The 17,346-nt window shown below is 37.1% G+C and overlaps 1 protein-coding gene across 2 annotated transcripts; it reads left to right on the top strand.

The window, feature by feature from the left end:
- The first annotated feature begins 9,219 nt into the window (after positions 1-9,219).
- Positions 9,220-16,568, top strand: Nabp1 (nucleic acid binding protein 1). 2 transcript variants are annotated; one of them, XM_047547249.1, is made up of 6 exons: positions 9,220-9,797; positions 10,092-10,230; positions 12,650-12,721; positions 14,298-14,373; positions 14,840-14,906; positions 15,922-16,568. In XM_047547249.1, exons 1-6 carry the CDS (start codon positions 9,707-9,709, stop codon positions 16,089-16,091), a joined length of 615 nt encoding a protein of 204 aa, XP_047403205.1. In that variant the 5' UTR covers positions 9,220-9,706; the 3' UTR covers positions 16,092-16,568. The 2 variants fall into 2 exon arrangements, with proteins under 2 accessions (XP_047403205.1, XP_047403207.1); XM_047547251.1 differs by lacking the exon at positions 9,220-9,797 and having other exon boundaries at positions 10,110-10,234.
- Positions 16,569-17,346: the final 778 nt, after the last annotated feature.

Raw genomic sequence — 17,346 nt, forward strand, 5'->3', positions numbered from 1 at the left:
TCAAATTGTACAAAGATTTTTAACAAATACTTATTGAACATACATTTTTTAAGGTATAAGATAAAATTACAACTTTTCATTCTAGTTGGAAGAAATAGACAAATAGGCAACGGTACATTAAAGTGAAAATTCCTTGCCTGGTGCAGTGGTACATACCTGTAATCCCAGCAACTCAGGAGATTGAGGAAGGAGCATCACAAGTTTGAAGTCAGCCTGGACAACTTATAGACACCCTGTTTCAAAAATAAAATAAAAAGGTCTAGGGATATAGTTCAATGGTAAAGCACCTCTGGGTTTAGTGCCCAGTACCAAAACAAAAATAGAAGAAAAAAATGTGAAATGTCCTATAAAGGGAATAAGTATAGTGTATTATATTGGCATAAGTACAGTGTATTATGGGAATAGTTAGGTGAGGCATCTGACCCCACTATACAGTAGGGAGCATGATCAACAGTGCCAAGTGAAATAAAAGCATTAAAAAAAGGTGAATAAATATATACATAGATGGCAAAATATCATATACCCATTAATTAATAGGATGATTTAAAAACTTCAAGTCATGTAAAATATGCAAAACAGAAACAGTTCTTTCTCTCCCAAATCTTAATTCTAATCCCCATAGTAATTTGTTAATATTCAGTACACATTGTTGAAATTATACAGTATGGAAATAGGGGGTTAGGGTTGTGACTCAGTGGTAGTGTTTACCTGGCATGCACGATGTCCTGGTTTCAATGCCCAGCACAGCAAAAAAAGAAAAAAAAAATTAAATCTAATGATAGTATAAATATTGTGCTGTGTGTGTGTGTGTGTGTGTGTGTGTGTGTGTGTGTTTGTAGTGCTGAGGATCAAACCCAGGGCCTCACACATGCTAGACTAGCACTCTACCACTGAGCTGCACCCGCAAACTTGCAACTTCCTGGTTTTTTTTTTTTGTCCTCCACAAGCTCTTGCTTCCTTGTCAGGACATGGATATTTACCTCATTTAGAAGACAGGTGCCTTGATTACCCTACTAATGATACACTAACTTATTTAATAAGTGTCCCCTTTTTGACATTCATAATTAAAAAATGTTTTTTCTTCTATACTCAGTGTTTCAAAAGAATTCATTAGCCTTATGGTAAATATTAAGAGAAAAGGACTACAATCTAACTTTTCTATAACTACTCAAGATTATATTGGGAATTATGTGAGAAAAGTATGTGAGAAAAAAATCACACATTTTTGAATCTGTGAGTACAAGAAGGTACTTTTTTTTTTTTTTTTTCCCCTTTCTGGGGAACTTACATGAGGAAACATTCCAGCAAAGTCAAAATCAAAGCAAAACATGACCTCAAGGGGATTTAAAGGACATAAAAACATGAGTGAGTAATCAAGCCAGTAAAATTTGAAAGACTAGAACAGGGCCAGGTTTCTGAAAGGGGAACTTGAACATTATAGACAAATCAGTATATCCCAAGTAATTTTTACGCTTTTTCCAATTCTAAACAAACTGTGCAAGGATTTTGAATCATGACAGCATATTTTGGAAAAATAAAGTAAGGGACAGTGGTCAAAGAATGTTTGTAAAAGGGGGCTGGAAGTTGGTATTTGCCTTATTAGATGCTGGAGAATTGTGCAATAAAGTATGTTAAATAGTGAGACTAGCCAGAGAAAATAGTGACCAAGAAGAAGTCCATAATGTGGACTTTGAGTTTATAAAATAGAAAAGGATAATAGGAGAATATATTTTAAGGTGGATGCAGGGGCTCATGCCTGTCATCCCAGAAATTTGGGAGGCTAAGGCAGGAGGATCTTAAACTTGAGGCTAGTCTCAGCAACTTGGACCATGAGCAAGACCCCCAGCAACTTAGCAAGACCCTATGTTTTAGTCAGTTTTTTTTTCACTGCTGTGAACATAAGACCTGACAAAAACAATTTTAAGGGGGAAAAGTTTATTTTGAGGCTCACAGTTTCAGAGGTCTCAGTTCATAGACAGGGAGCTACATTCCTCAGGGCCTGAAGTGAGACATAAAATCATAGTGGAAGGGTGTGGTGGAGGAAAGCAGTTCAGGACATCAGTCCAAGAGGGAGGGAGGGAGGGAGGAGGGAAGGGGGTGGGGGAGAGAGAGAGAGAAAGAGAGAGAATTTGATCAACAAGGACAAAATATAAACTCCAAGGCATACCCCCAATGACCCACCTCCTCTAGCCACACCCTACTTGCTTACAGTTACCGCCCAGTTAATTCCTATCAGGGGATTACTGCACTGATTAGGTTGAGATTCTCTTTACCCAGTCATTTCACCTCTAAACTTTCTTGCATTGTCTCATACATGAACTTTTGATGGATGCTTAATATCTGAACCATAATATCCTGTCTCAAACTAAAAAATAAAAAGGGTTGGGGATATAGCTCAGTGGTAAAGTGCTGTGTTCAATCTCCATATACACATACACATTTACACAAATGAATTGCAAATCTAAAGATAGGGAATTGTTTCTAAGTAACAGTAGGAAAATTAACTTTCTGATGAACATTTTGTTAGATTATTGCATCACAGCATACAAACAGATAGATTAAAGAATTAAAAATTCAACTATAACAAATGGAAAATGGTACAGAAGAAAGTTTATATCATCCCTTAAGAGAAAGGACTATCTCAAGCAGAAAAGCAACAGAAAATACCATAGGAAAAGAAAATATATTTGACCATATAAAAATATAGACTTCTGGAGTTAAAGAGTATAGATAAAAGGAAAGGGCAAATCACAAACTAGGAAAGACTTACACAACAAATGTCACAAAAAACTATGTTACTATCATTTGTCAAAACTCCAGTGCTTGTTACACCCAATTCACAGCCTGTCAGTCCTAAACCTTCACAGATGCATGTGTCTGATGAAAAATAAAAAACCATGTGCAGTGGTCTAACTTTAAATTGGCTGTTAATTGCCTTCAAGTGAGACTTCAGTCTGCTTCTAAAATTGTAATATATTTGCCTGGTTCATTCAATCTCCCACATCCCCCAATCACTATTTCATACCCTCTCCTCACACTTCAAACTTCCAGCACCTCCTCCCCATCTTCACTCTAAACTGATGGGCTTGCGTATTTCACACAGAATAGTAGGAACCAGAAGAGAACTTCCACACACTTCTTTCACTGTATCAGCCCACTTTCCTCCTGTTCCAGAAGATCTCTGTCTCTGCTCCCAGCAACCCCTCCCCAAGGGCTCTAGTTCCCATGCCCTCTCACCTACTCAAGGAACAAGGATGTGTCTCCAGCGATCTGACCCTCTTCCCTAAACTGAGTTATGTCCTTCAGTTTACAGTCAAAAAATCATTTTTTCTCATTCTTAAAAAACTCCCTTTTGTCCCACTACCCATCAAGTCGTTGCTCCATATTTGCTGTCCTCTGCAGCAAGCTTCATAGAAGAGCTGACATATAGCTACTTGGACATTTCCAATTCCTGCATTTTTGTTCTCTCTTAAACTCAATCCATTCAGGCTTTTGCCTTCTCCAACTTCATGGCAATGCTCTTGTCAAGATCACTATGACCTTCATTTTTAATGCCTAAAATGTTGTTCCTTGTCTTTCCATAACCCCCCAAATTGCTCCACTTGCAACCTTCCCCATGTCAGTTAATGACACCATCTTTCTGGTTATTTAGACCAAAAATTTGGAAGTCTAAATTTTTTGACTCACTGTATCATACTCTGCTTTCAGTAACACAGTGATCCCATCTTCCACAGAGATCCAGATGCTGATCATTTTGTCCCATGGTTACTGCTACCACCCTTGTACTCCACATCCCAAGTGGACGAATATGACAACCTCCTGATTTTCCTCTTTCCACCTTGCTACTTTTGTAGCCATCAGTCAGAGTGACTCCAAGTCAGGTTAGCATGTTAGTTCAGTGCTCAAAACACTCCAATAGATTCCTGTCTTCAAATAAAAAAGTCCTCTTATGTGATACACCCCCTCTTCCTCCTCAGCTTCTAGACTCTTTTTGTTCACTGTTCTAGCCATAGCAGCCTTCTTGCTGCTCCTGCAAAAAGCCAGATGTGATTGGACCTTTTCAATGGCTCTCTGTCTAGACTGTCTAAATTCAGATGTCCACCTGGATTGCTTGCTCACTCCTTTGTATCTTCACCCAAGTATCCCCTTCTCTGACCACTCTTTGCATCTCTACATGCAAGATCCCTCTCCCCTCCCTTGCTTCATTTTCACCTTAATATTCATCATCCTCTATCATACTATATAATTTTATTTATTTTATTGCTGTCTACCCCTTTAGAATGGAAGCTCCACAATGTCAGGAATTTTTGTTTCATTTTTTACAGATGCCATCTCAGTGCCAGGAAAATTAACTTTCTGATGAACATCAGATTTGATGATTATTTATTGACTATTTAATAAAAATTATTTAATAAAAATTCATCAGATAAATTATTGAATTACTTTTAATGCCTATATAAAGGCCAAATGGAAGTGTAAGTCTCTTCAAAATTCCCAAGATGTAATTTGATAATATATATCAGAAGTCTTAAATATTCAATTATTTTACTCCTAGAAATTTATCAGTACAGGTTTTCCCTAGTTAGAATAAGGGAAACACTGTTTCAGAGTATTAAGAGGTATGTGGGGGGGGGGAGAGAAAATTCTGAGAAAACAAATCATGTTACCCTACTGTAGTTCTCAGAGTTGGTTACATTGTAAATTACCTGGGGAACATTAAAATATGTCAATGCCTGTGTCCAACCTTGAGGGATTCTGATTTAATTGGTTGAACTGGTTGTCTCTCTTTTTATGATATTAGCAGCCTTTGATGTTTATGACTGAGATCCATTAGTTCATTAGAAGCTGAAGGTGGTAATCCTGTTATCATTTTCCAGCTTGTATTATTTCATACACAAAATGAAGGGTTCAAGTAAGTACTTTATCTGTAAGCATCCTTCCACCTGGGACACACTATACTCATAGGAAATGCTCTTAATTAGGGGTTTGTGCGGAAACATGTAATGTTTCTTCCTGGTGATTCACTGGTGCACGAGTGCGTGCACGTGTGTGTGTTTACTAATACAAAATAAGAGAGTATCTATTTTTATGAGCTTCAGAATAAGAGAGCATCTATTTTTAATTCAGAGAAACCATGATAATAAGTCAGAATTCTATATAGAATCCTCAAGTCCACTCCAACATGTGTCAGGCATTGAGATGATAGGGACTCTCACATACTTTTTGTAGGACCATTTAAGGAGCAGGGCTCTGAAACCAGGCAAGCTAGAGTTTTACACTATTTTCTTCATTCATTTGTCCATTTTAACACAAGACACTGGGAACATCAGCAAACACTAATAACTTTTTTTGAAGCATCTAGTAACATACAGTATTCTTAGAATTCTGTAGGACTTTTGATTCTACAAAAACCTTAAGTGCTCTGAACATGTGATTTGTTGGATTTTCTACAATATCCCTTTAAGTATGAGAACCATGATATCTACACCAATTAAGTAAGTATTCCACTAGAAAGAAATATTTTGCTCCCTCAGTTCCATTGGCAGTATTTTGGTTTTTCTCATAAACAACAAATTTAGCAACTATTTAGAAGTGCAATACACTTGTAAGAAGCTTTGGAAAATGGAGATGCTAAAGTTTTTTACTGTGTCATTAAAAAGATCATCAGTTGATTTGAATTAATCTATTCAGGGATGTATTTCTTCCTAAGAGAAACTAAAAAGTTATTTCTCACAAGTAGATTCCACTGCCTCTACATAGTCAGACATTGGGAATCACATGTTACTGCATTTATCACTATGATTTACAAAATCTTTGAATAATTAAATTATCCATTTAGATAATCAAAAAAGGACATGCCAGGACAAGTAACTTGTTTTGTAGAAAAGTTACATGTATCAGTTAATTTTAAATCCTACCTCCATAACTCACTATAAAATTAGAACAATCACTTCACATGTATTAAGTAACATATTAGGTGTTAAGTGCTTATAAGTGTAAAAGGCCTGGCACATAGCAGATGCTCAGTGTATCAGCATTGATCATTACTAAACATTATTTCTGAGTCATTTGGCTAAATATTTTTAAGAAGATTAAGACTTTTTTAAAACCTTGCCAAGTATGTTGCAAAGTGGATTATTTATGTAACATGAGAATAGTGTGGTTTTTCTAATTTTTTTAAATTCTTAGTTTCACCACACAAACCACCTAGTGTCAAACAGTATTTGGAAGATGTTTTTCTGATGTTGTAATAGTTTCAGTTCTTTTTTTGTTAGTGATGGTGTTTGTTTTTTTGGTACTGGGGATTGAACTCGGGGGTGCTTTACCACTAAGCTACATACCCAGTTCTTTGGGGGGACAGGGTCTTGCCAAGTTTCTAAGGCTGGTTTTGAACTTCCAATCCTCCTGCCTGCAGCCTCCCTGAGATTACAGGCCTGAACCACCATGCCCGACTTATAATTGTTTTACATGTGAAGATAATTTTTGTAATGCCAGAAACTAAAACCTGGAAGAGAATATGGGTAGTGGGTGCTGGACACAATTTTCATGAAACCTTTATCATTGAGGACCTTTATTAATGAGATAATGAAAACCTTTTATCTACAGAATTCTATTGGATGCCCTTTTGTATTATACTATGTCTCACTAAGTAATCCTTTCATGCAATTTATAGTGTTGAATTTCTGGGCATGAAGTGAAGAGTCAATCATTTTAGAATAAGTTTATATTTGACTGTGAAAAACAAAGAAGGCCCAAAGAACACACAAGTTTTAGAAGGAAGAAGACCAGAAGACTGTGAAGTAATTGTGTAATATACGAAAGAATCAGCAATATAATAATTATTACCTAATTGGGTGCACTGAGTGGCAGATCTCCTTGTTTATGTAATGGAACGTTAATGTTAGGAAAGATTATTTGCCTAGAAATAGTTCTTCACATCCCCTTTCTCTTTTCATTAACCATCACCTTTGGGGAGTGATTTGGGAGTAGTTGAAACCAACTAACCTGAGTTGAAAAGTTCCTATACTGCCTGCACTATCTTGTTTCTCAAAGCTATCTTTAGTTTTAGTTAATGAGAAAGCATATGGTTGCCATTTCCTTTCTGAGAACGGCTGAGTTACTAGGGAAGGAAGTAGATGTTCAGCTGAACTGTGTCCTGGGGGAGGGAGATTTGGGAAGGGCTGGGCCACTGCTCTAAGCACTAGCTTCTGCTTTTGCTGGGCTTGGTTTCCTAAGTGTCTGCTTCCTCTTTGTAAAATGTCAATATAATTAGTCTGAGCAGACCTACCTAATCTCTTTCTGGGGGAAAATGACTGAGAATCTGGGGAGTGGCTAACTTTCTTTGTCCAAACTTGGCCACAATTCTACATAACATTCATTCTTAATTGGTTTCCTGTTTTATCTTTTTAAGAGCTCATCAACCCTTTAAAAAAAAAAAAAAAGGTCTGATTTAAATATTGCTAGGATGTGTTGCCCATTAAAAATTCAGCTTTGAGGACTGTCCAATTGAAGTGACTGTCAGATAACCATAGTAGAATAGGAAGTTCTTATCTGGATCTGGAGTTTTGGGGAGCCCTGAGGTTGGACCTAGTTCTACCACTAACTGGCATGTTTTCCTTTGTTTTATTTGATGTAGAAATCATGCTCATCATATTATTTTACACTACTTTCCAGTATTACATCATTGTCTTTGGCACTATGAGCCCTGTGTGTCTGTGAAACGGAAGCTTCTGCTTCCTTAAGAAAAATCTTGACTCTCTTGCTAATGTTGTGATTATTTTTGAAATTCTTTTTAGGGTAATAATATAGCTATTCTTCTTGCAGATATTCAGAAAGGAGAAAAAATTTGCAAGCTTCTGACATAAAATTCTTTGACACTCCTTCCAATGTTTCTGTTGACGATCAGTTAACTAGATGATTATTTAAAGTCCTACAATATATCTTTTTGCTACTACCTTATTTCTTCCATCTGTTTTAAATAATCCCACCATGGAAGTTTAAATCTAAAAATTATTTCTAGGCTGGAGGCCCCTGGGGTCAAGATTGCCTATATTCAAAACCCAATTTGATCATTCTCCAGCTAGGTGGTCTCTGGTGAGTTTCCTTATCTTTAAAAGGGAGATTAAAATTAGCACTTACCACAAAGGACCCTTGAGAGGATTAAATAATCATAGTTTAAGTATTACTCTTCCCTTTAAAAATAGAAAATTGGCTAGTAAAAAATATTGAATATCCATCTACTATTTGCTAGACACTAGTTGGATGATTTACTTATGATCCCATTTCATCTTCTGTGAGGTAGGGATCCCAGTACTATTTTTCTGATGATTAAATTATGGACCAAAAGTCACACAACTGGTAAACAGTTCAAGTCCAGGTTTGTCTCTAAAGCACACTTTATCTTTCTTCAGGTTATGTTTCAGGGTTTCCCGTTGCTGTTATATGATTAATTACTTTTGGTTGTATAAAAACAAGTGCAAACTAAAAGAAGAAAAGTCAAATGACGAAGAAAAACTGTCTGCAAAGATATTCGACTGCTTGTCTATCTCCTTAATTTTATAGAGGGAAAAGTGGAAGACCTGCCTGTTGACAAGTTGCTGGATGAGCTTCAGCAAACGACCCTCATCTTTCTGGATCCTAGTTTAAAAATGCCTAAAATGGTGAAGTTGAGTGGATCTCCAATTTCCTTTCTGTTAAGAAAGCTCTAGCCTTGCAGCCACTGGAACCATTCACCATCCCAGCCCGTTTTTCCTTGATCCTGAACACAGTTAAACATGCCAGAGCCCTGTTCTAATTCGATTGCATACTTTTGCACCCGCTGGATCCTAAACTCATTCGTCCCCGTGATCGCAGGATCAAAGGACATGAGTGGGGGATTGAATTCTGAGTGGTAGGGAAAAAAGGGATGAAAACCCTTACGTTGACAGCTTGTAGTAAAAGCTTGCGGCAGGAAAGTTAGGCAGGGCAGAATTGACGTTGTGCAGCGATGGAGGGCGGGGCCGAGAGTGGATTGGAAGGTTGGGGGGCGGGGCCAGCATTGACAGCCCCGCGGGAGGAGCTAAGGAGGCTGCGTGGGCGTCGTCGGTTCTTTTCCATCCCTTGGTTTCCCCGACCCTGCGCCACGCGGGCGTGCCGACGCCGATTGACGTCACAAGGGGCGGGGCTGCCTGGTAGTCCACCGGTGCGCGGGCGCGTTCGGCAGTCGCAGTTTGGGACGCGGGGTGTGCGGTTGCAGTTTCCTCTCCTGTTTTGCTGTCATAGCTGGTCCCTTCGAGTCCAGGACAGACTGGGCGCGCGCCCGTGTGTGTGTGTGTGTGGTGTGTGTGTGTGAGCGGGACTCAGGACAGAGGTGTCCCCTCACTACCTGTTTTTGATTTTTTTTTTTTTTTCCTTTTATCTAAAGAAGGCAGTTCTTACCTTTGCCTCCCTGTCGCCTAGTTGGGAGCGCGGTTGGCGTGCGCAGTGGTTCGGAATTTTTTTTTTTTTTTTTTAACTTGTGAGCGCTTTTCCCCCTCTCTTTCCCCGCCTTCAATTTAGGCTCAGTGCCGCCAGCTCTGGTTTCCTTGAATAACCGCTTTCGGCCCCTTCTCTCGCCACCCCAGTCCCAGTTGGTCCCTCCGCCTTCGCCCCTGGCCCGGGAGGGTGGGAAGCCTTGTCCCCGCCCTTCCCGTCCGCGCCTCGGCAGCGGTAGCCGCACCTGCTCAATATGAATGGGGTCAACGACCCACCTCTTTTTATAAAAGATATTAAGCCCGGACTGAAAAACTTAAATGTCGTCTTTATTGTCCTGGAGATAGGTAAGTGGGGTCCGCAGCCCACCCCACCGCCCCGTGTGCGCCCTGGGGTCGGAGGGAAGGACACCGCCGGCGCGAGCCGGGGCTCCCCTCCCCCTGCCCTTCCTCCTCCTCCCCTCCCCCACCCACGTGGTCCCAGTGGCCCCCGCTGGCGCTCAGATCCCACCGCGAGAGGAGCCGTGGCTCGGCTTCTTTTCTCCTTCCAGAACTATTAATTTATGGAGGAGGAATAACCCCTTTGGACGTCCTCGTTAATCTAACACACCCCTCTCCCTTTTGATTTTTAAATCTTCACAGGACGCGTGACCAAAACCAAAGACGGCCATGAAGTGAGATCGTGCAAAGTAGCCGATAAAACGGGCAGCATCACTATTTCCGTGTGGGATGAGATCGGAGGTCTAATACAGCCAGGGGATATTATTCGGTTGACCCGAGGGTAGGTGTGTAAAAGAGGGCGCGGGGGCGAGGGACCCTAACAGTGCAGATTCTGGATTGGCTGACTCCTGGGATCGCCTGCCAAGTCCTGAAGTTCCATACCTTTTCTGTGGGCTGCTGGAAGTTTTGAACCCCTTTGCTGTTAAGTTAGTGAGCTGCGTTGGAATGCAGCACAGCCTTGCAGTTAAACACGGTAGGTTTCAGGCAGGAAATCCACTCCTCTCTCCAATTTACAGGTTAGCTATATTTTATTATTTTTAAAGTTTTTTTTTAGTTGTCAGTGGACCTTTATTTTATTTATATGCGGTGCTGAGAATGGAACCCAAGTGCCCAACACATGCTAGGCAAATGCTGTGCCACAGAGCCACAATCCCAGTTCTAGTTATATTTTAAAATTCTGTCTTCAGAGTCAGTACATTGGTACAGTCCATACTCTTAACATTTAATTGTGTATGTTCAGTTCATTTCTACTTCTCCTCCCTTGAAGGAGACTTGAAATCCTTCCAGTAGATTTTTTAAAAAATATTTATTTTTGTGGACAGAAAACTAGTTGGAGAATTTAGTATTTTCTGTGGTACACATTTGTACTCAGAAATAAAACAGTATCTGAAAGTCTCATTCTTAAAAATGAATTTTTCTGTTTTCTGTTGTAAATGTACAAAAAAGTAAAAAGGATACACGTTTGGCAGAAGGATGTCTATGATACCTTCATTCAGAAGATTCAGGTGGCAAATTGGTGGTTTTAAAAAACAATTTAGCACCTATTTCTCAATAGATTGGTTTAAAAATTTGACAAATCTTTATCTTGGGAAGACAAAAGATCAGGAAAGGGTCTTGAAAATAGAAGCTGAGAACTTTTGTGATTAATAGAATTGTAATAATTCATCCTTAATAACTATAGGAAAATAGGTGGAGATTGATGCTGGTTAGTAAGTAGAATCCAAGGAAGTATGAATGCCCTGGGTATAGGAGCTTAGAGCTCTTTGATACTATCTTACAGGCCTTACAACATCTTCAGGAAGTGAGGTAGAGTATCATCAAAGCAGGAAATGAGAGTCAGGACTTAGACATTTTATTCTCACACACTGACTCATTATGACACTAATTATGTTTTTTTTAAACTTCCACATCCTCAATTTACACAAAAGAAAATTCCTACCTGAAGGGTGTGGTGAGGATTAGCATAATTGAAGTTTTTTGGCTCCCAAAATATCATTTATCTAGTAATTAGAACTACTTTATACATTAAAAACAGCATATCATTTCAAATATTTCCTGTACTGTGGTTGGTCATGGATGTTTCCATCAAAACTTTTGTCAAAAAAGTTAAAACTCAGTCCCTATAATATTTAAGGGGCCCAGTGGCTAAGGAGTACAATTTATTTATTTTTGGTGCTGGGGATTGAACCCAGGAGCACTTAACCACTGAGCCACATCACTACTGCTTTTTAGAGACAGGGTCTCTCCAAGTTGCTTGGGGCCTCACTAAGTTGCTGAGTCTGGCCTCAAACTTGGAATCCTGCCTCAACCATCAAGCCACTGGTATTATAGGTGTGCACCACTGTGCTGGCTAAGGAGTGCAATTTAAAGGAAAATTCAAAACTAAAGAAATTCTCTTTACCACTTCTTTGTGACCTTGGGAACTCTGTATCTTATGGAGGTAGAAGAAAAGCAGTTATTTGACTATACCATGATAGTAAGTATAAAAGTAAACATGGGGTGTTAATTTTTTAAATCCTGTAGCTGAAAAGTAATAAAAATAACTTTTACAAAATATATGTATAGGGACTGGGTTGCGGCTCAGTGGTAGAGTGTTCACCTAGTGTGCATGAGGGTCTAGGTTCAAGCCTCAGCACCACATAAAAATAAAGGTATTGTGTCCACCTACAACTAAAAACAAAATATTAAAAAATATATATATGTATACATTTTTAAAAAGTTATATATATATAACATATATATAACTAATATATATATAATATATATTTTAGTTGTAGATGGACACAGCACCTTTATTTATGCGGTGCTGAAAATTGAACGCGGTGCCTCACACATGTAAGGTGAGTGCTTCACCACTGAACCACAACCCCAGCCCCTAAAAATAACTTCTGCTTAAATATCTGGAAATAAAAGCTTTTCCTATATTGATTGACTAAAGATGTAATCATCTGGAGCATACCAATGCTTACTTTGCAAAAGGAAGTTTTCTGTTTCTAGAGTTATAGTTTAGGTAATTGTGTCACAATTTGGTGATTGAATTTTCCTTGTATTAGTCTTTTAGTAAGTAACAAGTTAAAGTTAGAGTTCTTGTATTTACAGAGGGCTTAATTTCCACTTCTGATACAAAATATATAGTACAAAGGTTTATTTGACTTAGAATAAAACATGCACATTTCTAAAGCACTAATGTTTCTTCTTAGATATGCATCCATGTGGAAAGGATGTTTGACACTCTATACTGGAAGGGGTGGTGAACTTCAAAAAATTGGAGAGTAAGTATTAAAATTTTGTATAATTGAATAAATTACAAATGTCTACAGAATAACTGGTAGGTATAAACTATAAATCACTTCTTTGGATTTTTTGATGAATATTAGTTTTAACAGCTGTCAGTATAGTATCTTATGTTGAGGCTGTCAGTTTTCCTGGCAAAGAGCAGTAAAAGTGGCAGTTGAGACCAGCCCCAGTGGGACTGTTTCTAAAGGTTTTAGAAGCATGCCTCTTTTAGGTGTCATTTGAATTGAATTCTCTCTTTTAGTGATTCATGAAAATAGAGCAAGGCATGAATTTCAGGCCATAAGTTTACATTTTCTTTTTCTTTTTGTGTATGGATGTAGTCATGGTAAAAGGACTTGCAGCAATGAAAACTGAAGTCCTCTATTTATCTACAGCCTAGGTATGGTGCAGGCAGCCGCAATGCGAGCTTCCATACACTGCTACCCTGGTAATGATCTCCACCCTGACCTGGAGGAACCATCCTCTCTAGGGGTGTAAAGGTAATTCAGCCTCTGTGCTAGCCTAGACATTTGGCTTGTACTCATAAAGTATGGTATAGGCATTGAGCGAGATCTTTTTTCCATTTTATTGGTTAATGCTTAGGCGTCTGCTTAATGTCCATTAAATTGGAGGATATTTAGAGAGACCACAAACGGCACCCCCCCAAAAATAAGGAAAATTCACATTGAGAGGATGAGGTACTTTGTTGGGAGAACATTGTTAATAATGTGGGGGAAAAAAAATTTGCACGCTTCTAAAGATCAGACTGAAGTAACACTTTGCCTTTGGTAGAGAGAAAATTCAGATTCACTTGTTTACATTTAGAGTAGTGTTATTAGAGCTAAGTATTATGAAAGGCCTTGGGTCAGTATTAACCAAACCTGTCCTGACGTTCATGTATGCACAGTGTTGTAAGTGAAGAACCACAGGAGGTCACTTAATTCCTCCTAACTGCTCTTTGTCAGGGCCAGTTTAGGACTCCCTAAAATGAATTCTAGTTTCTTTTTAGTGGGTTGAGGAACTAAGAATATGCTTATGTGTCAATTAGTACATATCATGTAGTCACCAGAAGCTCTGGGATAAACTGGTGGCTTGATAGCCAGTTGACTGTCCTTATCACCCAGAATCTACCTTAACCTTGGATGATTATCTTTGCAGATTCGCAGTGATTGGTCAAAAGAGGGATTGGATGAGCGTGTGTGAATGGATCAGTGCAAATCCATCACCACTGCTGGAGAAACCATTCTGGAACCCTAAACACAGTTCACTAGCATCAGCCTGTCTGGAAAAACTGGACAAAGATGTGTTTTTGTGTCCTTGATTTTTGACTTTTTTTTTTTTTTTTTTCAGTATAGAAGAATTTAACTACAAAATAGAATGTTTTATTGTTGTAGACAGCTATTTGATGTTTAATGGGTTATAATGATTTTAGAAGCCTTTTTAATAATAAATAACATTAGTTAGCATTTTGCTATTTTGATACCTAAATTTTTCATTTCTGAATCTTGGGAATATTACGGAAAAGTTGATTAATTTCAAAAGTCATTTAACTTATCCTTTATTTTCTTTCAGATTTTGTATGGTTTATTCAGAAGTGCCAAATTTCAGTGAGCCCAACCCAGATTATCGAGGACCGCAGAACAAAGGGGTAATGAACCAAATATATGGTGTATTTTTATGATTGGGCTAATATAACTGTACTTACAGTTCTGTCCCAAGGCTAATCCTGTTATACCCTGAGTGTAATGAAGAGAATTGTAAAATATAATCTTTAACTTTTAAATACTTTGTGAGTCTGTTTATGGTATAGGATGCTGCAGATACAGATTTATGTGCCATTTAAACTTTATGGAGTGAGGAGTCATGTCAGGAAATATAGGATGTAACAAGCTACAAAAGGTTTGGGGAATATCCTGAATCTTTTAACATTGAATGAATTTGGACAAATTTTTTAAGAAATTGTTAGAGTCTAAATAGAACAAACAATTTAAAAAATTGTTAAAGACGATTTTACAAAACAATTTTAAAATTTTAAAAAGGGTATAATAATTTTGTAATACTGAGTGTTCTTTTAATCTTCATTTGTTTTAGTTTAAAACTTTTTTTTTTTTAAGGCACATAATGAACCGAAGACTAATTCCATGAATAGTAATACAGGTACAGGTACATTTGGATCGGTGGGTAAGTTTTTTTGTTTTTTATTTTGTTTTTGTGTTTGTTTTTATTTGGTCTTTATGTTTTTGATCAGATACGTATAAATTAAGGGAGTTATGAAAGATTTAGAGGAAAAGAAGTCTTTAGACATAAATAAGTATTAAAAGTAAACTACCGATAAAGAGGAATCCCCAAATGTTTTTTAGAAGGCAGATATATATACTTGCAAGCCAGTTTACTGAGCACATTCTATATTTAAACATTGCGACCAATTTCAGGGAATACAGTTCTTGACCATTGACTAATATGCAAGACTGGTGATATCTGTGAAGATGTCTGGTACTATTTTTCCACTTATTTTTATGAAATTTCTCTAAAGTAGTTATTTATAATAGATGCAGAATCAGCGGTTATGTTGGTACATTGAAAACTGATCTTCAGAATAATAGCTCTGAAAAGTAATAGTTAAATACCTTAAATTTTCAACTCCTTTTTGAAAAATTGGCCTTTACTCCTAATAGGTCCTTATAGCCCCTGTTAAAGGGTTTTTTTGTTTTGTTTTTTTGTTTTTTGTTTTTTTTTTTTTTTTCCTCCAAGTCAGTTAAGGAAGTCTTTTGGATTTCATTAGAATGACCTGATAGCATATTTTGGCACAGTCCTAACTTAAAAAAAGCTAGGATTACATCATCTGTTTTGAAACATTAACCATATTTGAGCAAAATGTAGGTACTCAAAATATTTTTTTTGCCCTTTTTTTTCATAGTATATGCAGTACATATACATATTTTTTTCCTGTTCCTTTTCTAATTTTGTTGCCCAAATTGAATTTTTTCCACTAATACAGCATCAAGTTAATGTATTGATAGTACTAACACATTATGAAAACGTAAAACTAGCATTTTTTTCCACTATAAAAATAAAAGATGTTTTCTCTGATATGTAAAAGCATTAATAGATATATTGAAACTTAAAATATGTGGTGTTACATAGATTACTATAGACCTTTTCTGAAGATAGTGATGATTTTTGTATTCTTTTTTAGGAAATGGTCTTCAAACTGGCCCTGAATCAAGGGGGTACCAACTTTCATATGCTGGTAGAAGCAGTGTCCGGGGACCTATCAATCCACAGCCACCAGGAGCTGCTAATAATCAAACAGTCATGACCACAATAAGTAATGGCAGGGACCCTCGGAGAGCCTTTAAAAGATGACCTATGCCAAATAGTCACATGTAGTTTTTAAACTACGTGCCCTACTTGAACACTTAGTGCACTTTTATTTATTGTTAACTGTGAAAAATATGTCCTTTATTGGTTTCATTTTTACATTTTTGGTTTGTTAAGAGTGGTTTTTTTTATAGCAAAACTGTTAAGCTGCTCAAATCTCCTATTGAATGGGAACACTGAAAAGTAGGGGCATATATTTTTAGATCAAAAAAGTTATTGGATATCCTCTAAAAATTACACCCATTTCAAGGGTGAGTTATTTAAAACATCAGCTTTATAGCCTCTATGAGTCTATCTTCTGTATAAATTTTGTAATATTTCATGTAAGGCTTAGTGGGAGATGTTCTTTGTCTTAAATTCAGATATTGCCAACTAAAGCAATAACCACCAAAAAAAAAAAAAAAGAAAAGAAAAACCCAGAAACTTGGTCAATGCCAACAATAGTTTTTGAGTGTTTGATTCCAAGAATGACTGACTATTGAGTGACTGCCATTAAGATTTCCTGAGAAATGAATCATCCTAATTCCTTGTTTCATTACCAAAAAAGATTCTTTATCAGAATTATGGAATAGAATATAATCTGTATTGTAACATGTAAGTTTTAGAAGAAAACTTCTTTCCTTTATTTTTAGATAGTGTTCTTAACATTTTGTTATTAATGTGGATTATATTGAAGGAAAATTTAAAACTGAGGCCTTGAATATTTATTTTTGGATCTACCATGTTAAATATTGAGAAGTATAATTTGAGGGAGTTATAAAGTCATAGTAAACATTGATCTAATTATTTTAAAAAATAATTTTGGTGAACATAGTGAAGGTGATTCAAATTGAATTCATGTAATAATAAGCAGTCTTAATTTATAGATCCTAGGTATTTACAGGTACTGAGCCTGAAGTGAAAATCCTAGGTGGTACTTTTATTTGAAGCGTGTGTGTGTGTGTTGTCAAAGTTTCTGAATATAATTCACATAGCCTTATTAAGTAGCAAAAGTTAAATGACAAAGAAGTGATGACAGCATTATTCAGAAATGTTAAAGTGGAATTTATTTATGTGTCATAAATGGTACCCACTTCTACTTTTTACTGTAGAGTGGATAACTGGTAAATTCTTTCTTTGTTTAGAATTCACCTCTTCTTAAATATTTTCTCTTGAATAAAACTTGCTTTAATGTTAACAGATTTTGGAATTTTGGAGAATTAAAATACTGTCAGGTGTGGATTACTGTCCTTTCAGTCCT

Source organism: Sciurus carolinensis, chromosome 3 (assembly GCF_902686445.1).
Source record: "Sciurus carolinensis chromosome 3, mSciCar1.2, whole genome shotgun sequence".
Classification (NCBI taxonomy): Eukaryota; Metazoa; Chordata; class Mammalia; order Rodentia; family Sciuridae; genus Sciurus; species Sciurus carolinensis.